The sequence below is a fragment of the Macaca mulatta genome, chromosome 16 (assembly GCF_049350105.2).
Source record: "Macaca mulatta isolate MMU2019108-1 chromosome 16, T2T-MMU8v2.0, whole genome shotgun sequence".
NCBI lineage: Eukaryota > Metazoa > Chordata > Mammalia > Primates > Cercopithecidae > Macaca > Macaca mulatta.
The window spans coordinates 74,476,191-74,500,808 of NC_133421.1; the positions used below are offsets into that span (position 1 = coordinate 74,476,191).

Sequence of the window (24,618 nt, forward strand, 5' to 3'; positions counted from 1 at the left end):
CAAAAATAACTAATGGGTACTACGCTTAGTAGCTGGGTGACAAAATCATCTATACAACAAACCCCCATGACACAAGTTTACCTATAACAAACCTGCACATGTACCCCTGAACTTAAAAGTTAAAAAAAAAAAATTAAAAAAATGAACAATTCTACTGATAAAATGCAGAATTTCATTTCATGTCATTTTATTTAGAATTTTATAAATCTACAGTCATACATGGGAGAGCGCTAAAGCACTGATTAAACGAGCAAAAAACTACAAATAATCTTTGTGTCTCATTGGGAGCTGGTTAAAGAAAAATGGAATGTTATACAGTCATACAAAGTAATACAGATCTGTATTTCAGGACTACAGTCAGTCAGTATGCAATGTAACAAATAACAAGGCATTAGTCATTGTTTTAAAGAGAAATGCAAAACATGATGAAACGAGATTTCTTGGATAAATCTAGGTATCCTGGATATCTTTAAATAAAGTTTGTTTTAAAGAGTCTGACTTTGCAATTTTATAAATATCTTTGAATAGTGATATTCTAATAGAATCTAAATATTTATAGTATACTTTCATAAAAGATCCTCCATACAAAAGGCATGTTTGCTAAAGGATCCTCCAAAACAAAAGACACAAGTTTTTAAGGCAATTTGGGGGATACAAAATAAGAAAAATAATCCCAAGTGTTATTTCATAAAATCATCATTCAAACTACATGTCGATACTCAACATGAGATATTCTTAAAGCTTTGCTGAAATCCTTTACTCATTATTAAAAAACTGACATGTTTCCTCTAAAATAAAAGCCTATTACCAACAGTGGTGCTGAAATCTGTCTCAATTTCAATTTCTGTTGCCAGATTACATACTATTCTTTCAACATATAACTCAAGGTCAACTTTCTCACTATTGTAAATCATTTAGTTAAAAAAACATAATCGGCCAGGGGCGGTGGCTCACACCTGTAATCCCAGCACTTTGGGAGGCTGAGGCAGGTGGATCATGAGGTCAGGAGATCGAGACCATCCTGGCTAACAGAGTGAAACCCCGTCTCTACTAAAAATACATTAAAAAAAAAAAAAAGATTATTTTTATTCTATACATTTCCTACAAATAATTTCTAATTATTTTAAAGAAAAGCTTATTATTGACCTTCAACTAGATAAACCAAATCCAAAAAGCTTTTCATAATTTATATAATAAAACTGATTTTGAAAAGTTAGGCCCTTGGATTTTTTTTTTTAGTAAGCTTAAAAAAAAAAAAAAAGTAAAATTTCCTCCCCACTACTTTTTATTTATTTAGATATGGAGTCTTGCTCTGTTGCCCAGGCTGGAGTGCCATCATGTGATCTCGGCTCACCACAACCTCCACCTCCCAGGTTCAAGCGATTCTTCTGTCTCAGCCTCCTGAGTAGCTGGGATTACAGGCACATGCCACCATGCCTGTCTAATTTTGTATTTTTAGTAGAGACGGGTTTTCACCATGTTGGCCAGGCTGGTCTTGAACTCCTGACCTCAAGTGATCCTCCCGCCTCAGCCTCCCAAAGTGCTAGGATTACAGGTGTGAGCCACCGTGCTCAGCCCCCACTACTTTTTAAAAACTAACAGCTTATATTGTCAAGACATGGAAATGGCAACCTTGATAAAGTAATGAGTAATAGCACATTCCCTTGGTTGCCACCCTCAAAGGATTCTGAGCTCTATAACACAAAGTAAGACATTTTCATAATTGTAGTTTTATTTATAAATAGAGAGCATCAAAGCAACTCAAGACAAGCTAGTCACATCTGTTTTTTTTTTCCTTTTTTTTTCTTTTGAGACGGAGTCTCGCTCTGTTGCCCAGGCTGGAATACAGTGGTGTGATCTCGGCTCACTGCAAGCTCTGCCTCCCGGGTTCACGCCATTCTCCTGCCTCAGCCTCCTGAGTAGCTGGGACTACAGGCGCCTGCCACCTCGCCGGGCTAGTTTTTTTGTATTTTTTTAGTACAGACGGGGTTTCATCGTGTTTGCCAGGATGGTCTCGATCTCCTGACCTCATGATCCGCCCGTCTCGGCCTCCCAAAGTGCTGGGATTACAGGATTGAGCCACCGCACCCGGCCGTCACATCTGTTTTTGATTCAAATACACAATAGAGTCCTGAGTATAAGCTTTAGGCAGAAAAAAACCCTCTGTGGGTTGTTTTGGGAGGTTTGTTTTGTTTTGGAGGAGGGGGACTGCTGTGCTTAACATAAAATACCCACAACCTACAAATCCTTTGTATGTGCAACATACAGAGTTGATTTCGAATTTAATTTAGAATTCAAGCTTTTTTCCAGTTTCAACTGGACTACTTGGTACTTTGCATCTATTCATTAAAAAACAACTCAAAATAGGGCCAAGTATGGTGGCTTATGCCTGTAATCCCAGCACTCTGGGAGGCTGAGGTGTGCAGATTGCTTGAGCTCAGGAGTTTGAGACTAGCCTGGGCAACATGGCGTAACCCCATTTCTAATAAAAATACAAAAATTAGTGGGGTATTGTGGCTCATGCCTGTAGTCCCAGTTACTCAAGAGGCTGACGTGGGAGGATGGCTTGAACCCAGGAGGCAGAGGTTGCAGTGAGCCAGGACTGCACTACTGCTCTCCAGCCTGGACAGCAGAGCCAGATCCTGTCTCAAAAAAAGGGAGGGAAGAAGGGAGGGAGGAAGAAAACAATGTTCCAAAAATTATGGTAAATCACTAAATTCACTTGTGTGTCATTTCATCTTTTTGAAGTTAAAAGTAATTGACATTTTGGTTAGTAAATGCAGTATCTGCAGCTGAAATACAAAAGTCTGGATATTTAAATTAAATTAGGGCCAGGCAGAGTGGCTCGTGCCTATAATCCCAGCACTTTGATAGGTCGAAGCGAGAGAATCACCTGAGGTTAGGTGTTCATGACAAGCCTGGACAACATGGCAAAACCCCATCTCTACTAAAAATACAAAAATTAGCTGGCAGGTGTCTGTAATCCCAGCTACTCAGGAGGCTGAGGCAGGAGAATCACTTGAACCCGGGAGGCGGAGGTTGCAGTGAGCCAACATTGCACCACTGCACTCCAGCCTGGGCAACAGAATGAGACTCCGTCTCAAAAACATTAATTAAATTATGTTGTTTTCTAAAAATGAAATTTTAATAAGGAACACATAAAGGAACATTGAATACATTTATGAGGTTAAATTTTTTAAAGGTTTTTTTTTTTTTTAAGCTGAACCATATTAAGAGTATCAACCTACTACGCTTTTTTAAAGGGTATGTGTTCTATGTTTCTCCCCAGGTCAATTTTCTTTTTCTATCCGTTTTTTTTGTTTGTTTGTTTGTTTTTTTGAGAAAGGTCTCGCTCTGTCACCCAGACTAGAGCGTAGTGGTGTGATCTCGGCTCACTGCAACCTCCGCCTCCCACCTTAGCTTCGCAAGCAGCTGGGACTACACAAATTTTCTTTCTCTTTTTTTGAAATGGGGTCTTGCCCTGTCACCCAGGCTGGAGTACTATAGTGCGACCAAGGCTCACTGTCACTTCAACATCCACAGCTCAAGCAATCCTCTTGCCTCAGCCTCCCAAGCAACTGGGACCACAGATGTGCTCCACCACATATGGCTGATTTTTAATTTTTGGTAGAGACCGGGTGTATGTTGCTAGGACTGGTCTCAAACTCCTGGGGCTCAAGTGATCCTTATGCCTCAGCCTCCTGAAGTGTTGGGAATATAGGTGAGAGCCACTCTGCTCTGCTTGGTGCCCTAGGACAAGTTTCAAACTCCTAAAAGATCCATGTTTTTATTCCACTCTTTTTTTTTTTTTTGAGACAGAGTCTCGCTCTGTGACCAGGCTGGAGAGCTGTGACATGATCTCAGCTCGCTGCAACCTCCACCTCCCTGGGTTCAAGCAATTCTCCTGCCTCAGCCACCTGAGTAGCTGGGACTATAGGCACGCGCCACCATGCCCACCTAAGTTTTGTAGTTTTAGTAGAGATGGGGTTTCACCATGTTGGCCAGGATGGTTTTGATCTCTTGACCTCGTGATTTGCCCACCTCGGCCTCCCAAAGTGCTGGGATTACAGGTGTGAGCCACCACGCCTGGCCTATTCTACTTTTCTTAAGGGGAAGCAGGGGAGGATGGCTAGGAACTGGTGAGGGAGGGGAGAACTGAGGTGGGATTGCAGAGAAGTAGGCGAGACTTTCTGCTAAATGTCGAAACTGCAATAACTATCAGAAGAGTCAAACTTTTACATTAACTATTTTTAAAAGGTAAAAATTTCTTAAAAATCAAAGAAATCCTAGGTGAAATGGCTCTTTGATAGTCTAAAGAGTACTTAAAATATGTACTTACCTGGGCACTCTTGGATCATGCCATGTGCTCACACCAGTCTGCGTATGTAAGAAATACACCTGACCTTGTTGCGTTGTCCTCTGTTCTGTAAAATTAATAAACACTGATAACAAAAACATTCAGAATGTCCGGATCAAAGACAGTTATATACACTAAGATGATACACTAGTAGGAAAAAATCTCCAAATTACCAATCTATTTTATTTATTATCAAAAAAGGGCTTTACAAATCATTTGTTCTGTCTCTTGGAAACAATTTTACAAATGATAAGGGCCATGGGTCAGCTATCTAAAAGCAAACTAAACTTATAACGTGGCTCAAATACTAAATATGTTGCAATGGAAAACAAATCAAGATTGTCACAATACTAATAATTAAAAGATTTTAAATGAGGTATAAAAGGCTCTGAGAAAGAGGCTGGCCAACATTGGGAAGATCTGAGGAAAAACTTACGGAAATTTTCAAAGAGTCTGGAGGTTGATAACGCTTACTATGCCTAATTTTATACCAAAACTTACGTTTTCTCTTTGCTAGACAAAGGTGTATTCTCAAGATTACATTTGAGCTCAAAGAGAAGCAAAACAGTGAGATACTAGGAAGACATTCTATGTCATAAACAGATAGAGATGGAAAAATAGCCAAATTAGAAAGAGCAAGCATGCACACTGGGGAGAAAAAAAGTCAAGGACAAAATGAACTCAAAGCCCTTGGAAAGACAGAGGAAAGGCCAGGGTGAAGAGAACAACCTATAAAAGCATTTCTTTTTTTTTTTTTTTTTTTTTTGAGACAGAGTCTTGCTCTGTAGCCCGGGCTGGAGTGCAGTGGCCGGATCTCAGCTCACTGCAAGCTCCGCCTCCCGGGTTTAGGCCATTCTCCTGCCTCAGCCTCCGGAGTAGCTGGGACTACAGGCGCCCGCCACCTCGCCCGGCTAGTTTTTTTTGTATTTTTAGTAGAGACGGGGTTTCACGGTGTTAGCCAGGATGGTCTTGATCTCCTGACCTCGTGATCCGCCCGTCTCGGCCTCCCAAAGTGCTGGGATTACAGGCTTGAGCCACCGCGCCTGGCCAAAAGCATTTCTTTATGGTGGGTTTTGTTTTGTCTTTTTTTTTAAAACAACAGAACCACTTTTCTTTAAATAAAATCTAATGAGAAACTTCAATACATAAAACAATAAAACTATTACTAATATTTATTAGTATAAATCTAATTTGTTTATAAACATATAAAGTCAATAAATTTAAACTTTAAACTTTCACAAATTATAAACAAAATCATATTATTATAGAGGACAGCCATAATAATTTCAGCCTTGGTATCTATTTTATTTTTATGTTGTGGTTGTACAATTTTTAAAATTCAAATCACAGAAATATTGTAAAAGTATAACCACTCCCACTCTAAAGAGCTTGCCTTCTAATCTCCAAGAGAAATGGCAGGAGAAAATTTCTTCTCAGGTCTGAACACTGATAATTACAGTTAAAATCTACCGTGCCAAACACTGTGCCAGTGTTTCACATGAGATTAGGTATCATTGATTTCTTGCAACAAACTTAGATGGTTGATGCTATTATTTTCCCCTATGAAGGATAAAACTGAGGCTCAAAGAGGTTAAATGATGTGTTCAGTGTTACATGGCAACACCAGGATATGAACCTAGGTCCTAGGTCTTTCAAGCCTGTAATTTAATGATTGTGCTAAAAGTTAACCTCTGAGTCATAGCACAGTTAATGGACAAATTTTTTCAAATTAAAGAGCTAAAATACATTTAAAACTAAAATGAGAATCATGCATTTGCGGAAGAGTTTTTAAAAATATCCTTGAGTAAAATAAAACTTAGGTGTGGCAATTCGCAATGTTGGTTATTAGGTGTCAACATCAATCCAAAGTGGTTTATCTACAGTCTGTTAAGAGGGCAAGGATGTAAGTAACCTTGGTGAGCTTTTGGCAAGCAAGGAGAGGAAGTCAAGTTTAGACTATATACAAGTATTCACAAGATGGTATTAATTTAGAAACTTCTGTATTCTATTAGGAGAAGACTCATGTTATCTTCCACATGAAATTTTATAATCTAGGATTTTATATAAGATTGTAATCATTTTATACAAACATAGAAGTGACTCAATCATTTATAACAATCCACTCAGATAATCCAAAATTATAGACAATATAAATATATGATCAGAAATATGCCTTTGAAATTATTTCTAAATATATGTCTAAAAAATTACATCGTAGGTTGAACTTCAGATTACTGTTATCAGTAACAATACCATCTTACCTTTCTATTCAGTGCCTATTTACAAAATAGTCTCACTTCATCTCGTATGCTTCTCACACTACCTTTGTTATAAACTAGTCATCTCACTTCATGATAAAAGAGCACAAACGCTGAGGCTGAATGACGAGTGCAAGGTCAAACTGTTGGCTGGGTAGTCATCTACCACTTCAAAGACTTTTCAAAGTTGGGAGGTTTTATATTTATTTTCATGCAGAATCCCTAAGCCCAGATTAATAACTTTTTCAAAATATATTTTCTGACTTCCTCAGCAAGCTGAAATCAGTAAACCACATTTTATTTTTCCTTTGCTAGTTGTCGTACCATAGCCTTCTGGTAGGTCTGGAGGAGTATGTAAATGTGTCCTGCTCATGTAATTTCTATGTCGTTGTGACCTGACTCTCCTCTCTGCCAGCCTGGGATCTGAAGACTGTCCACACGTTGCACCATTTGTTCCACTAATTGGAGTGTTCTCATCAACAAAGCAGCTAAGAGGTCTGCCAGGGCTAGAATATTCGGATGCCGGTCTATTGAAAATTAACAAGGAAAAGACATTATCAATTTAGATATCGAAAGTAGAGTTCTCTAGACAATATATATACTGCAGTAACAATCACTTATCATATCTGAAAACACAATGACTAATACAAGTGTAACGACTTCAAGAACTGAGTAAAAGCAAATCTGAAGTCTCTAAGCACCAAAGAAACACAAATGATAAGCACGTCAACTATGTATTTAAATGACTTTATTTTAATGACATTTGATATAAAATCCACATATATCTGTGGATGTAAGACTGGTTTACAAACTACTGCTAGATCTAGCTACAGCCTCTCTCTCAGATCTGACTTCCCACCATTCTCCCTCCCACTCTGCTTCTGCCACACTCATATCGTTCTGTTCCTTGAACTTGCCGAGGTCATTCCACCTGAGAGCAGTTGCTCTTCCTTCCACCTGGCATATTCTTTTCTCCCACTCTTCCCAGGCCTGGCTCTTTTTTGTCATTCAAATCAGTTTATTATTGCCTCCTAAGAGGTCCCTCGGACCTCCCAATCTAAAAAAGTCACTCAGTCCTTTGACAACACATCACAAAAGGGAAGAAGACAGTTTGTCTCTTTAAGGAGCTTCCAGTCTACTATTGCAGATCTTCCAAAATAAAAAATAATCAAGAGTTCATTCTTAAATTAACATGAACGGGTATGGTGGCTCACACGTGTAATCCCAGCACTTTGGGAGACCGAGGCGAGTGGATCACTTGGGGTCAGGAGTTTGAGACCAGCCTGGCCAACATAGTGAAACCCCATCTCTGCTAAAAATACAAAAATTAGCCAGGCGTGGGGGCGGGCGCCTGTAGTCCCAGCTACTTGGGAGGCTGAGGCACGAGAACTGCTTGAACCTGGGAGGCAGAGGTTGCAGTGGACAGAGGTTGCAGTAAGCTGAGATCACACCACTGCACTCCAGCCTAGGCAACAGAGCAGGACTGTCTCAAAAAAAAAAAAAATTAGCATTTAAAACAACAATCATCCTTACATACACGTAGAAATTAAAGTTAATTTTACTGGTTAAATGAGTCGGAAGGAAATGGGTGTTCAAGTGAAACCCTGAACACTGACACAAGTACATATTCATTTGTGCTCACATATAATAAAAATGGGTACTTCAATAAATTCCTTGGCAGTTTAATACTAGAAATGCAGCTTGGCAACATGAGCTGGCTTTTACCTGAGAATCATAATGTTAACGAGAAAATTTTGTGATCCAATGAGTTAAGCAATTAGTTGTGTATAAATAAAAGTAGGTGCAGCTAATGAAAAGAATTTGGTATTTTTTTTTTTTTTTTTTTTTTTTTTTTTTTTTTTTGAGACGGAGTCTCGCTGTGTCTCCCAGGCTGGAGTGCAGTGGCGCGATCTCGGCTCACTGCAAGCTCCGCCTCCCGGGTTCACGCCATTCTCCCGCCTCAGCCTCCCAAGTAGCTGAGACTACAGGCGCCTGCCACCTCGCCCGGCTAATTTTTTGTATTTTTAGTAGAGACGGGGTTTCACCGTGTTAGCCAGGATAGAAGAATTTGGTATTTTATGTCTCGTGCCAGTCCTGCTCAAGAGGGGGAAAAACAGGCAAAACAAAACATTGCACAAGATGGCAAATTTTGTTCTCACTTAAAAGAGTGGGGAGAAGGGGATTCAGCCAAGTAGACTATTTGTTTTTGGTTACTTCAAAAGCACCTCTTTGCAGTTTCCAAAATTATCTTGCATCCCAATGTCTTTATACAGTAAGCTCCATGAAGTGACTATACTTGACACTCTTCAAGATTTAGTTCAGAGATTCCTCTGCTTATCAATTTAATTCATTCAATAATTTTATTTTATATTTTTGAGACTGAGTCTCGCTCTATTGCCCAGGCTGGAGTACAGTGGTACAATCTCGGTTCACTGCAACCTCCACCTCCTGGGTTCAAGCAGTTCTCCTGCCTCAGCCTCCTGAGTAGCTGGGATTACAGGCACCCACCAACACGCCCAGCTAATTTTTGTATTTTTAGTAGAGACGGGGTTTCTCCATGTTGGCCAGGCTGGTCTCAAACTCCTGACCTCAAGTGATCCGCCCACCCTGGACTCCCGAAGTGTTGGGATTACAGGTGTGAGCCACCATGCCCGGGCAATTTTTTTTTTTTTCTTTTTGAGATGGAGTCTCATTCTGTCACTCAGGCTACAGTACACTGGCACAGTCTCGGCTCACTGCAACCTCCACTACTCGTGTTCAAAAAATCTTCCCATCTCAACATCCCAAGTAGCTGGGACCACAAGTACATGCCACATGCCCAGCAAAAATTTTTTTTTTTTTGAGACCAGAGTCTCGCTCTGTTGCCCAGTCTCACTCTGTTGCCCAGCTCACTGCAAGCTCTGCCTCCTGGGTTCACGCCATTCTCCTGTCTCAGCCTCCCGAGTAGCTGGGACAAAAGGCGCCCACCACCACGCCCGGCTAATTTCTTTTTTGTATTTTTTTTTTCAGTAGAGATGGGGTTTCACCGTGTTGGCCAGGATGGTCTCGATCTCCTGACCTCAAGATCTGCCCACCTTGGCCTCCCAAATTGCTGGGATTACAGGTGTGAGCCACTGCACCCGGCCATGCCTGGCTAATTTTTTTGGTAGAGAGCGTCCCCCTTGTGGTCTCCCGCAGCTGCTTGGAGGTTCCTGGATGTCGTATGGCTTCCTCCTTTCCGGGACCCCTCTGCTTTCCTGAGTGGCCACGCTCCATCTCTTGAAGGGGTACCCACACTTTTAAGTGAGAACAAAATTTGCCATCTTGTGCAATGTTTTGTTTTGCCTGTTTTTCCCCCTCTTGAGTAGGTCTCAAATTCCTGAACTCAAGTGATCTGCTCGTCTCGGCCTCCCAAAGTGCAGGGATTACAGGCTTGAGCCACCACACCCAGCCTCATTCAATAAATATTTATTGAGTACCACTGCAGGCTCTGGAGCTACAATGACAGCATGACCTGTCAAACAAACTGTTGAAGATCACTTTAAAAAAATAACAATGGCACCTGTTGTAAGATGTACTGATCTACAACAGCATAAACCGACAAAAAAAAATCTAGTAAAGCTGACAGATACATAGAAAAGGACTTCAGGAGGGTGGCCAGCATAGACTATGGGAAAATATTTGTATGTACTTACCGTGTTGGGCGCTCCCATTGTGTAGTTCTTGTTATATGGTTTAGATACTGGATTCTTCCAGAGGCGGTTCTCCTTTCTTCCCAGCTTAAATAAAAATATTGAGTGATAAGGCATTAACAGGAAACTTGGACACAGAATGTTTTCAGTGCAACAAGCAAGCCAGTAAGATATCTGTTACAAATCAGGAATGCCAACCTGAAGTATCAATTCACAGAATACAGAATTTTTTCAACTTATTTTAGAACTACATAATATATTTTATGGGATTCTGAAGCTTCTAAAGTATTTACGCTGAGATGTATCAAATATTTTCCATCAGCCAAACTCTGAGAATTTTTAATGTCAACAATGCACAATTAAATTCATACTAATTACTCTAGAATATGGAAAATGGCTATACTAAAAATATATTTAGTCATAAAATTACGAGGTCTCTTGACTTCGTGATCCACCTGCCTGGCCTCCCAAAGTGCTAGAATTACAGGCATGAGTCAAAGCGCCCAGCCGAAAGCTTTTCAAAGCATTTAGCCTGCCCAAACTAATTTTTTAACAGTCAAGACTGTTGGCCGGCACGGTGTCTCATGCCTGTAATTCCAGCATTTTGGGAGGCTAGCGTTTTGGGAGACCAAGGTAGGCGGATCACCTGAGGTTAGGAGTTCCAAACCAGCCTGGCCAACATGGTGAAACCCCGTCTCTATTAAAAATACAAAAATTAGCTGGGCGTGGTGGCGCGCGCCTGTAATCCCAGCTACTAGGGAGGCTGAGGCAGGAGAATTGCTTGAACCCGGGAGGCAGAGGTTGCAGTGAGCCAAGATGGTGCCACTGCACTCCAGCCAGGGTGACAAAAGCGAAATTCCTTCTCAAAAAAAAAAAAAAAAAAAAAATCAAAACAGCCTTTTTTTTTGTTTTTGTTTTTGAGATGGAGTCTTGCTCCTTCACCTGGCTGGAATGCAGTGGTGTGATCTCAGCTCACTGCAACCTCCGCCTCCCGGGTTCAAGCAATTCTCCTGCCTCAGCCTCCTGAGTAGCTGGGACTACAGGTGCACGCCACCACACCTGGCTACTTTTTGTATTTTTAGCAGAGATGGGGTTTCACCATGTTGGCCAGGATGGTCTCGATCTCTTCACCTCGTGATCCTTCCTCCTCAGCCTCCCGAAGTGCTGGGATTACAGGTGTGAGCCACCATGCCCGGCCAAGACTGCTACTTTCTATCAACTCTTTATCATAATTCATTTAATGAAAAAGAGCCAAATGGCTATAGAAATGTGATAATTCTAATATTTCTACAAAGATATTGGCAGAGGTTGAAGGGCTCTAAAAGACAGAAAATGAAGAGATGCTAGGGTATTTTTCCCCCTCTGATTACAATTATAGTACATTAATGTAGGGCAAGTTTAGAACAGTAAGCCTTATTACTGCTGGTACTCTCTCAATATTGATTAGTTATTTCATCCTAAATTTCCTTTTCAAAAATATCATAATCTACCTCATATCTACAGAAGAGCTAACAGACATATCTGGAAGCTAAAGTGATCTATGAACAGTTAAGTATAGTGATTTTTAAAAGTTTAAAAAATGAGCATATACCGTAACCTGGGTATAAAATTTTGTATAAAACGTAATTGGAGTTAAAATTTAACCATTTATATACTTAAATGGATGCAATTTATTACATGTAAGTTATATCTCATTGAAGTTAATTAAAAATACTTTGAATGTTAAAAATAAAATCAGAAAAGAGTCAGAACTAGTATTAAAGAGACCAATGATAAAAATCATGACTTTAGAATCAAGACAGGTTTGTGTGTTTTGGCTCTGCCACTTACTATGTGGCCTTAAACAAATTACTTATCTAACTCTTAGTTTTTGAGGGTAACAACAGTAATAGCAATAGAAATAATAGTAGCTAATTATTTACTAAGCACTTATTTTATGCAAGACACTGTGCTAAAGTGCTTTACCTGAATTATTTCATTTAATCCTCTCAACATTTTATGGAGTATGCTATTATCACTCATACTCTTTTGTAAATAAATATAAACCAAAGCACATGGAAGTTAAATAAAGTAAGGTCATAAAGCCAGTACACAGAAGAGTAAGGATTAGAATTCAGGTGGTCTGATTTCAGAAGCATGGCTATATACTACCTTCCAAGATGCTATGAGAATTAAATGATATGTACATAAAGCGCTTGTAACAGTATCTGACATATACATGCTCAAATAAATGTTACTATGTTATTTTAATTACTATCACACAAATTATGCATCCCATCCCTCTTAAATACAGCAATGTTTCTAATTTAGCACTTGCAGGGCCTGTTTTGAATAATTTAATCAAGTAACTTTTTTTAACTAGATAATATCTACAAGAGACTTATATTTGTCAATAAATTTCATTTGTCTCCTAGTCAAAACTCTTAATAACCAAATTTAACACATCTAATTTGTGGCTTATTTTATAAATTTGTTGTGACAAGATCTTCCATTAATTTTACCATTACAAGGAAAATCTACATTCAATATACAATAAACACCATTTAATATAAAATAAACACCAACTTATTTATATTCTTTTAAGAATATTATCTATATATTTCTCTAATGATTTCAGTGATGTTAGCTTACCCGTCTGGTAAATCATTATCAAATAAACGACTGCAGTCCACAACTTGTCCTCCTGTGCCTATTCGGTCTCTGGACTGAAGACTTACTATTAAATGACAGAAATATTACTAAGATTTGTACAACTAGAAAGAACTATTATAATCAAAAATTTCTATCTTTAGAAGACATCTGGCTTAGCTTATTTTAATACTTTAGAATGAATTCTTTGGTTTCTACTAAAATTTACAATTTCTTTTCCCATAGATTTTTCTCTTTAGGAGTAATATTAGACTTCTAAGGTTTTCTACACTTTAACATGTTCATGGAAGAAGCCTAATTCCTTTTTCACCATAGTAATGGTGCATAGCAGAGTTACTGCTGTACTTAAGAAGAGGCATAACATATTAAGGGTATATTCATGTACAAATGAGTTTGAAAAGTCCACATTAATGTGACTTTAATACTTGATCATCTGACCATCTAAAAAATACACTGGGCTGGGCGCAGTGGCTTACACCTGTAATCCCAGCACTTTGGGAGGCCAAGGCAGGTGGATCATGAGGTCAGGAGATCGAGACCAGCCTGGAAAACATGGTGAAACCCCGTCTCTACTAAAATACAAAAAATTAGCCAGGTGAGGAACTATGGGTATGGTGTGCACACCTGTAGTCCCAGCTGCTGGGGAGGCTGAGGCAGAGGAATCACGAACCTGGGAGGCAGAGGTTGCAGTGAGCCGTGATTGCACCACTGCACTCCAGTCTGGCGACAGAGTGAGACTCCGTTTCAAAAAAAAAAAAAATACACTGTATTCTAGCAAGAGGGCCATCCTGGTATTCCAGTAAGAGAGCAATCCTTGGATTCCATGAGTTTTAACAGGACACCATTATCCAGTGTAGTATAAAACCATCACAAAAAACAAAGAAGCAAGAGCTGTGAATTCTAGAGCAGGCTCTAGTAACCAGTTTAGCACTGTAACCTAGAACAAAACACTTAATATACTTAAGGTTTAGATAATCCCCGTCTGAATAATGAAAAAGTTAGGTTAAATAATATCCCTGAAGTCCTTCTGTGCTACTCCAGTATTGTTCAATTCTAATTCTGGTAACTCTCCCAAAAGACAGAAGGCAGTACGGTCAAACTTGACTATAATCCAACTTCTTAAATAATCGGTGAGCACAACAAGTATTACATCTAAGGACCCTTCATTCAAAGAAGGGTCTCAAAATTCTGAAATCTTCCAGCTCTGTGAACATTTTGAAAGATCAGTGCAACACAGAGCTCCTTGATATTAAGTCCCATTTAGAGGAGAGAACACTATGAACACCTACTTGGCAAATGTAAATAAAACATTATATGAAAACTGTACTAGACAACTATATCAATCAGTTTTTAAATAGATAAAATAAGTGAAATGCTTACCAAAATACAATCACAGTAGAAACAATGTATTTTCTCATTAGTATTGTTTAGAATAATAGTAAGATTTAAAGCTAAAGAGTTTCATGGGCTTCAACTTACATCTCCAGAATGCTATGTTAATAGCACAGCTATTAACTGGTTAAATGAATTACATACCCACCATAGACTATCATACAACATTAAAAATGCTACGGATTTTGCAAGCCTTAATGCAAAGTAGGAAAAAAAAAAAAAAAAAAACAAGTAACAATGCTATAGAAATGTGTTTATGGTCCAAAAAAAAAAAAAGAGGTTTATGATAAATTTAAACTGGTTTTTAAAAATTCAGTATTATCTCATTTAAAGAAAAACATTAAAAAAGTATACATTCAAGTGATAACAATAATGATTCATTAGACTTTCCATGCTCAAACAATCCTCCCACCTCAGCCTCCCAATGTAGCTGGGGCATAACAGTTTTAAACAAGGAAAAAAGTTTGTACCCCTTGAATCAATTATCTAAATTTGGGAGATTCTTTTCTAAAAAAAATAAATCAAAGTGTACAAAAATGCTTGCAAGTTTCAATGTTATAATAGCAAAAAAATTAATTTTAATTAAGTTGTGATATATCTATATATTTCATCCTTTAAAAATCATTAATTACAAAGATTATAAATACTAGAAATGATTATCGTTAAGTGAAAGAAAGCAAAGTAAAAATTTAATGTTCACTGGAATTAAAGACATAAATATATACATTTTATATACATATTTACGTATATAAAAATACTAGAGGGGAATACAGTTTTTTTGTTTGTTTTTGTTTTTTTGAGATGGAGTCTCGCTCTGTTGCCCAGGCTGGAGTGCAGTGGTGAGATCTTGGCTCACGCCACCATGCCCAGCTAATTTTTGTATTTTTTTTTAGTAGAGATGGGGTTTCACCATCTCTACAAAATTCACCAGGCTGATTTCGAACTCCTGACCTTATGATCTGCCCACCTTGGCCTCCCAAAGTGCTGGGATTACAGGCATGAGCCACCGTGCCCGACCCGGGAATACAGTTTTTAAAGTTAGTCTTCTAGTGCCCTTTTCTCCATTTTCCAAAAAGTATATATACCTACTTACAATTATTTGTTAGAGGGCTCATTCTGAAAGAACTGGAACTCATTCTGTTTTTGAATGACAGAACTAAACAATCATAATGTCTGAGTCCAGCCTGCCTCTCTCTTTACTAATGGTCCTGTTATGAACACCAGATTCACACAAGAGCTTTAAATAAATACATATATACATGCATACACATATTTAAGAGTAAAACATTTGTTTTTTATGTGGTGTACTCCAGTAGGTATATTTCTAATGTCTAACAAAGTCTGCTATTTATATAAACGCAAATTCACACCTAGTAAAACTATTTTGTTACTACTAGACAGTAGTTAACGAGCATTATGTAACATCAAATACAGAAGAAACACTTTTATGTGAAAATACTGTATGACTGAATTTATTTTTGAGATTTTTTTTTTTGCTCCCTTCTCAATCTAAGAATGACAGGAATTATCAGTAATGCTGTAGTGCAAATCAGGAATCCCCAACCCCCAAGCCATGGATGGGTGGGGTATTGGTCCAGGGTCTGTTAGGAACCAGGCCGCACAGCAGGAGTGAGTAGCACGTGAGTGAGCATTACCCCTGAGCTCTGCCTCCTGTCAGATCAGTGGTGACATCAGATTCTCATAGAAGCACAAACCCTATTGTGAACCACATACACAAGGCCCACTCCTTATGAGACTCTAATGCCTGATGATCTGTCACTGTCTCCCATCACCCACAGATGGAACCACCTAGTTGCAGGAAAACAAGCTCAGGGCTCCCACTGATTCTACATGATGGTGAGTTGTAGAATTAGTTCATTATGTATTACAATGTAATAATAATAAAGTCCACAATAAAAGTAATGCACTTGAATCATCCTGAAATCACCCCCACCCCCAACCTGGTCTATGGAAAAACTGTATTCCATGAAACCGGTTCCTGGTGCCAAAAATGGTGGGGTACACTGGTGTAGATACTTCCCTGGGATAACCACAATAGGGCTTTGCTATGTGGCTACTCTGGTGGTTCTCTAACTATGAACCCAATTCACTGCCTTGTAAAATGAAGTACCTTCAAGTACCTTGAGTAACTAAAACCTCTCTGATGGGTTCATAACAAAATAATCTTATTCTAAGTTCTGCTCTATCATGAAGTGTGACATTCCTATTGGATTTTTCTTTTCTTTTCTTTTTTTTAAGACAGGGTCTTGCTCTTGTCACCCAGCTGGAGTGCAATGGTGTGATCTTGGCTCACTGAAACCTCCGCCTGCCAGGTTCAAGCGATTCTCCTGCCTCAGTTTCCCGAGTAGCTGGGATTACAGGCACCCGCCACCATGCCCGGCTAATTTTTTATATTTTTAGTACAGATAGGGCTTCACCATGTTTGCCAGGCTGGTCTCAAACTCCTGACCTCAGGTGATCCACCTGCCTCAGCCTCCTAAAGTGCTGGGATTACAGGTGTGAGCCACTGCGCCTGGCCACATTTTTCTTCTTTAATTTAAGAAGCCTCTAAGATGAACAGTGTCCTTCCATACTATGCATCTTGAGCAAATATCAATTCTGAAGAAAGGTCTCAGCAAATTTTGTATCAAGCCCTTCCCTCCAGGTCAATTCAAGACACCCTAAATACCATGTAAGACTACTAAGTACCTCATGAGTAAGGTAACAATTTCTCCCTTTTTCCAGTGCTACACTACCATCACTCATTTTTTTTTTCAATTAGCATAGATTTTAAAGCTGTAAAGCATTAAACATTAAAACAAGTTCAATAGAATGTTCTCTTCTTACTAAAAAAACTAGTTTGAGAATTATTTTCAGTAAACTTCAATAACATCTATAAAGTCTGAACTTAGTGATCTACTATATTAGGATACTTTGAAAGAATTATTTCCTAAAGGATCAACGGTTCTTCACAAAACTTTTTTTTACAATAAGTTTTTAAAATTAAGTTAACCTGGATCCTAGATTCACTGTAACATTTTACCTGGCTCATTTAATTCAGGCCAACACAATGAAGCTACAGTTATTATACTTTGATTTAAAAGGTATTTTACATTTTAAGGTCAGTTTGAATGAAACTAAAATTCATGTAACTTTAAATTCCACACTTACCTACTATCTGTCCTCTAACTGTATCATTGTCATTTGGCCCAAGTTTGCATAAATCCAACCTCTGATCTATTTGAAGTCAACAAAGAAAGCAATGAAAAAATTAGTTGATATCAGAGATTCTAACATCTATAGAGTGACAATAAATTTCCACAATCCATTAGAAATCAAACCTATCATTTAAAGAGTTCAGATTTCAAAAACCATGAAACACTGGTGTATTACATTGCCAACATGCAGTCATTCTCTCCAAAACTTTTAGACCACTTTAGTCTGAGTCTTAATAGTTGTTGGTCTTAAGGAATTTATCCCTGAGCCTTGGTTTTCTCAAATATGACAATATGTGAATCTTCATATTTTTTGAGGATTAAATCAGATAATTACGCAAAACTCTCAGCATAGTGCCTGGAACATAAGTGGCCAACAAATGTTAGTTGTCATTATCATTTTTTACCTAACCATTTCAAATGACATGGACACAAAAAAGTATTAAGAAGACACCAAGAATAAACTGTAAAATCTGAGTTTGCATCAGTTCTGTCATTCATTTAGAAGTAACTCATTTATTCTCTCAGATGCCTCATCTGTAAACGAGAAATAACACTGGCCTGACCCTGAAAGTTACAGTAAGGAACAAGGTCACTTAAAGGATGCTGGTTTTACTTTGATTACCGCACTTATAGCTGAATGCTTTTACAACTGTATGCCATCTGTCTACTCATCTGTGAATTGATAAAAGGAGGAGACCATATCTTAGTCTTTGCATTTTCCACTCCAATCTGGCAGAACATTGCATCAGGTAGGTGCTCAATAAATATTTGATAAATTCAATACTACTGCACATCAAAAAGGTCAAATTAATACAAGGAAACAGTCACAAGAAACACAAAGAAAAATCCATGCCCCTAAACTACAGTCCCTAGTTATCCAACCAAAAATACAGAGACTTTTCTCTTTGCAAAATAAATGGGTGCTACTAAGTTGGCTATATAGTGGATTCTGCAGAGCAACTCCTCCTCTCCTATTCAGTCCTTCCAATGTAGCATGCTCCCTTTGCCAGGAGGCCTTTGCCCTTGCTTATCAGAGGACAGGATTCATACCTTTTTCTCCTTTATACAGCCAGGGTTTAGACGAGTAGCACATTAGGTGTTCAATAAAAGTTGGGTAAATTGCACATGGGATAATGTCAGACATTTGATCTATAACTTTTCAGTTTGCTGAGTAAAAAAACAGTTCATTTTTATATGCAATTCGTTTTTTCCAATCCCAATGTCTTTTCCCTACTGTTGTCACTGTCAGCCCAGAAATATAAGACTTTCTTAGATGCCTTTAAATACCTTGGACTAAGAACTTCTAGCTCAATTTTCTGCCTTTTTCTTTTTCACAAAGTCAATAGATACCTATGCTGTGGTATCATACTACACTAAGAGACAATCTCTTAATATATTTAACATTCAATGCTAAATTTACTCTGTTTTTTATTAGTTTCCTTAGATCTTATGTGAGTTTGTTTAGCACATGCATCTGGGCTAAAATCCCATGACAATGACTAACAGTATTTTTTACATTATATAAAAAAGAATTCTATAGAAACAAACACACAAAAAAACCTGTTGAAAAAGGAATTCTCATTTATGTTCCAATGGAAAGATCCATCCAAAAGATTCACCTGGTTATGCTAAGTCAACTTATAAATCCATTATGAAAACCACTTCTAATGTCTTGATCTTGGTCTAATCTTCTAAATCCCCAGGCTGGTGATAAACTGAGCTACAGTTAAGTCATTAATACAGCTGTCGTACACTCAAAATAACGTTTAATCTTTAACTTTTAATTTTGTTACAGCAGTTCTTACCCTTCTGTAATTGCCCTTTAACTGCCAGCTTAAACACTCCAATCACCTCAATAAAAACATTTCATCCACAAATCCACCAAAACCAGAAAAGGGTACTAGAAATTTTAAAAGGCATATACATCCTGACATCTTTCTTTCTGCCATTCTGGATATCAATCATTTCTTAATATTTGTAAATTAGCTGGAAATGAAGCATCAGCTCTGATTTGGCTGTAAGTTTCACATATTTAAAACTTTTTTTTTTTTTTTTTTTGAGACAGTCTTGCTCTGTCGCCCAGGCTGGAGTGCAGTGGTGCGATCTGGGCTCACTGCAAGCTCCACCTCCCGGATTCACGTCATCCTCCTGCCTCAGCCTCCCGAGTAGCTGGGACTACAGGCGCACACCACCATGCCTGGCTAATTTTTTGTATTTTTAGTAGAGACGGGGTTTCACCATGTTCGCCAGAATGGTCTCGATCTCCTGACCTTGTGATCTGCCCACCTCGGCCTCCCAAAGTGCTGGGATTAGAGGAGAGCCACTGCACGCCCAGCCTCATTTTTTTTTTTTAAGTCTACAAAATAAATTTAGATCAGGAATTTTTTTTTTTTTTTTTTTTTTTTTTTTGAGATGGAGTCTTGCTCTGTCGCCCAGGCTGGGGTGCAGTAGCCGGATCTCAGCTCACTGCAAGCTCCGCCTCCCGGGTTTACGCCATTCTCCTGCCTCAGCCTCCCAAGTAGCTGGGACTACAGGCACCCGCCACCTTGCCTGGCTAGTTTTTTGTATTTTTTAGTAGAGATGGGGTTTCACCGTGTTAGCCAGGATGGTCTCGATCTCCTGACCTTGTGATCTGCCTGTCTCGGCCTCCCAAAGTGCTGGGATTACAGGCTTGAGCCACCGCGTCCGGCCTAGATCAGGAATTTTCACCAGTGTTTCAGATGTACACAGGAAGTTGTGTTTGAAGCCCTACCAACATACCCAAATATAAATATTTTTAAATATATATTTGAGAATACATATACAGTGCATGTATATATGTATATGCACACATACATATACACATACACACATATATATTTTTTAATTTGAAAAGCACTCGTATCTACTCACAACCAGTGTCTTTGAGGCGGTTGATGGCATTGGAAAGAAGACGAACACAACCAAGAAATCCAGCACCTTGTTTCTTATGGATCTTCTTGTGATTCCATACACTGATCGTAACTGAATCAGACTTTCCAATATACCTAAAAAACAAAACAGCTGCATGAGTAACTTGGTAGTTACAGGCAGTTGGTGTAAAATTTTTCTTTTGTTCTTTTTATACTCTAAAGTTACATACACACTTCAGAGTCTGGCTGGATTATGCAAAATACATCTTGAGTTAATCCACAGGATTGAATTTAAATTTCTAATAATCTTGAAAGTAAAATCTAAAAAGAAATTTTAGTATATTTTTATCACATCTGCCACTCTCAAGCTGGGCTATAATTCTAGTCAGTAAGAAGGCTATTTTAGTAGCTAGTGTCTAATAACACTAAGGGAGTTTATTAAATAACTTCTTCCCAAGAAAAAGAATATTAAAAACTTTTATCACAGTCACATTTTAAATACATTTCGATGACATGACCTACTTTTCAAGCGATAGTGTCAAGGCTGACAGACCAAAAATCTGACCTACCTGTTATATTTTAAAATGCTGTAGAACAAAAGCTGTTTGTAACGCTTTTCCCCTGCTTCTTTCCTGTATGCAGGCCTTGAGCGAGCAGGACTCTTGCAGATTTCACTTCACTGCCTGCAGACAAGCAGAGCAGGGAAAAGCGTTACTGTACTTGTCTGTGCATACACCTGCAAGTATGTAAAAGCTCTACCACAGCCAATAGTTAACATGGCGTCAACCCATGCAAAAAGATAATAAAATAACATATCAGTAGAATCCTAGCTCTATTTCAATGACAATAAGAGGTCAAATTTTTGGTCCAGCAACCTTGATCTTAAAGTATCATTCAATAAATTAGCAATATCAGAAAAATTCACCTAGTATAGAGAAAAGCCTAAACCATTTAAATAAGGACTAAAGCTTTTAAATAAGTGACATGGAAGGTACACTTGAGCCCCGGGATCCAGCTGTGCCTAAAAAATGCCCACCCCTGGGCTTTTAATTACGCAAATCAGTACATTCCCTTTTAAAAAATTAAGACAATTTGAATTTGGTCTCTGTTACTTGCAAATGAAAAAATTTGAACTAAAATATTGTTCAGTATGCATGTACCAATTTTCAAATACACCTACCAGATCTGTCTTGGCATGTATCTACTGGCATGTAATTCCAGAGCCAGAATCAAGTACTAAGTAGCTGAATTACCCAAACTAAACATTTTTTTTTAAAAGTTACATTAGGCCGGGCGTGGTGGCTCACACCTGTAATTCCAGCACTTTGGGAGGCTGAGGCAGGCAGATCACCTGAGGCTGGGAGTTTGACACCAGCCTGACCATCATGGAGAAACTTTGTCTCTACTAAAAATACAAAAAACTTAGCCGGGCATGGTGGCGTGCACCTGTAATCCCAGCCACTCGGGAGGCTGAGGCAGGAGAGTCGCTTGAACCCGGGAGGCGGAGGTTGCGGGGAGCCGAGATCACGTCATTGCACTCCAGCCCAGGCAACAAGAGCGAAACTCCGTCTCAAAAAAAGGAAAAAAAAAAAAAAGTTACATTAAACCAGTTGTCCAACTAGTAAGCCTGGTTTACAGGTATGCTGAAATACATATATTGATTACCTCAGTCCTCAGGGCAACGCATCACTGGCTTAAGCAACTTCATCTGTGTAGTCCAATGTGCCATATTTTTTATGTGCACCATGATTTGAAAAGGTTGGTAAATTCTACATTAAACCATAATAAGAAATTCCTAATTATAGACCTTCTGGAAGACAGCCTAACTCTGAATTACTAAAAATTATGAAATACATTGTATTACTTAAGGGTGTATATCACAAACATTCTGTCCAAATATTCCTGGGCCAGAAATGAATCTGAAATATTACCTTTTCTTATACACTGAGAAGTACATGCTCTCACTTTAATGAAACCTCATGTAATACACATGGCAACATACACAGTAAATCCTTTTACAATTGAAAGTCAGAGGGCTCTATTAGCTTCTATTAAAATTTTGACTAACAAACACATGATTTATAAACAAGTTTCAGGATGTTTTGTTGAGAGGGGGAGAGGGACACCTCTATAGGTGAATATAATGTTACCATACAGACCAAAATATATACTCAGGATTTTGGGCTAAAATTTAATTATTAGACTTTTGTTTGTATAGTTAGCCAATTAAAGGCAAGGGTTTTGCAAAATGACTTTAGAAACAATCATGAGAGAAGCCTCTGGTAGCCAATTAATATTAATTGTAAGATAAAACCTAATAAGCACATGAAAAGATGTTCAACATCATCAGTCATGACAGAAATGCACCTCAAAACCATGACCGGATACAACTTCATACCCACTAGGGTGGCTACAATTTTTTTTAAAGAAAATAACAAGTGACAGAGGAATAAAGAAACTTCCAGTGGAAAACAACAGTCAAGACAGATCAAAATCAGGATGCCATCAGCAATACTCTGAACCTACACTATCCAAAATGGTACCCACCAACCACACGGGACCCTTGAGTACTTCAAACATGGCTAGTCCACACTGAGGCAAGCAGCCAAAGAAACCACTGATTTTTTTTCTTAACATAAAATGAGAAAACTGCTGATTTTTAAAAGACATAGTAAATATGTATATATACATATATGTAAGTAGTTCAATATTTTTATATTGACATGTTGAAAGTATTTTTGATATATTGAATTAAATAAATTATTATGCTTCATTTTAAGAAACAGGGTCTCGTTATGTTGTAGCTGGATTATAGGTGCAAGCCACCACGCCCAGTTTATCGGCTTAATGTCATCTGTTTCTTTTTACTTATCTTAATGTAGATGCTAGGAAATTTGAAATTATAGATGAGCTCCCATTTGTGCCTTGCATTATATTTCTACTCAACAGTACAGATCTAAACCTAGAAGATAATGGAGCAATGTATTCAACATTTGGAGGTAAAGTGATATTTCACCTAGAAGCCTATACTCAAACCATATCAAAAGAAGTCAAAATATATCTTCTGCTAAGATCTCAACTTTCTTCCCATCTTTGTATTATTTCTCTAGATGACAATGGAAGATAAAGTTCACCACAACAGGAGAGTAAACAATCAAACAAAAAAAAAGAAGTCACTAAACCTAGAAGAGACAAAGGAAACTGCCAGGCAAGTCCCAGGACAACTGCACAGCAGGTCTTAGAGAACCATCACACCAGACTGAAGAAAGAGAACAGAGACTCCCAGGAGAGGTATCTCCAAGAAGAAACAAAGCCAATGGAATACTGACAGAACTGAATATATGGAGAAAAGATCTTTAGTTCTGTAGGAGAGTTTGAGAATCATGACGTATAATTTCGCATTTCTAGCTAGGAGATAAATAGAAAACTAAACAAAAGGGGAAAGTAGCTCCTAACTTCAGAAAAAAACAAAAGCTGTCAAGAAAGAAAATATAATTCTTGTACCCATGTGACCCAACTATGGATATTTACATAATCCTAATAATGTAAACATGGAACAATGGTTTAACCAAAAAGGTTCATACAACATATTGGAAGACTAAAAAAAGGAGGGGCTTGTGAGTGGCATGAGAATGGGGATGATGAATACCAATTTTAAAAGCTGAACCACTGGGCTGGGCATCGCAGCCAATGCCTGTAACCCAAATACTTTGGGAGGCCGAGGAGGGAGAATCTCTTGAGCCCAGGAATTCAAGACCAGACTGGGCAATATAGCAAGACTCCATCTCTACAAAAAATTACAAAAAAAAAAAATTAGCTGGGCATGGTGGCATGCACCTGCAGTTCCAGCTACTCAGGAGGGTGAGGTGGGAGGATCAGCTGAGTCCAGGAATTTGAGGCTGCAGTGAGCTATGATTATGCCACTGCACTCTGGCCTGAGCAACAGAGTGGGACTGTCTCTAATTTTAAAAGAATTTTTAATAATAAAAAATAAAGCTGAATCATCTTCTAGGTAGGAAATTCAAAAATACCGAAAACTAGGCTTGGCGTGGTGGCTCATATCTGTTATCCTGGCACTTTGGGAGGCTGAGGCAGGTGTATCACTTGAGGTCAGGAGTTCGAGACCAGCCTGGCCAACATGGTGAAACCCCATCTCTAATAAAAATAAAAAATTTAGCTGGG

At 38.4% G+C, this 24,618-nt stretch overlaps 1 protein-coding gene across 4 annotated transcripts in view; it reads right to left on the reverse strand.

Moving 5' to 3' along the window:
• SMURF2 (SMAD specific E3 ubiquitin protein ligase 2) overlaps nucleotides 1-24,618 on the reverse strand; it is a 118,806-nt gene that overhangs the window by 32,860 nt on the left and 61,328 nt on the right. For 2 of the 4 annotated variants that reach the window (XM_015120120.3, XM_015120119.3), the window contains 6 exons: nucleotides 20,438-20,571; nucleotides 17,499-17,564; nucleotides 12,918-13,002; nucleotides 10,290-10,373; nucleotides 6,940-7,142; nucleotides 4,340-4,424 (listed from right to left, as the gene is read on the reverse strand). In XM_015120120.3, the coding sequence (XP_014975606.1) occupies nucleotides 4,340-4,424; nucleotides 6,940-7,142; nucleotides 10,290-10,373; nucleotides 12,918-13,002; nucleotides 17,499-17,564; nucleotides 20,438-20,571 (657 nt within the window). The remainder of the gene's footprint in view (nucleotides 1-4,339; nucleotides 4,425-6,939; nucleotides 7,143-10,289; nucleotides 10,374-12,917; nucleotides 13,003-17,498; nucleotides 17,565-20,437; nucleotides 20,572-24,618) is intronic. The other 2 variants (XM_077972510.1, XM_077972509.1) reach the window with 1 other exon arrangement.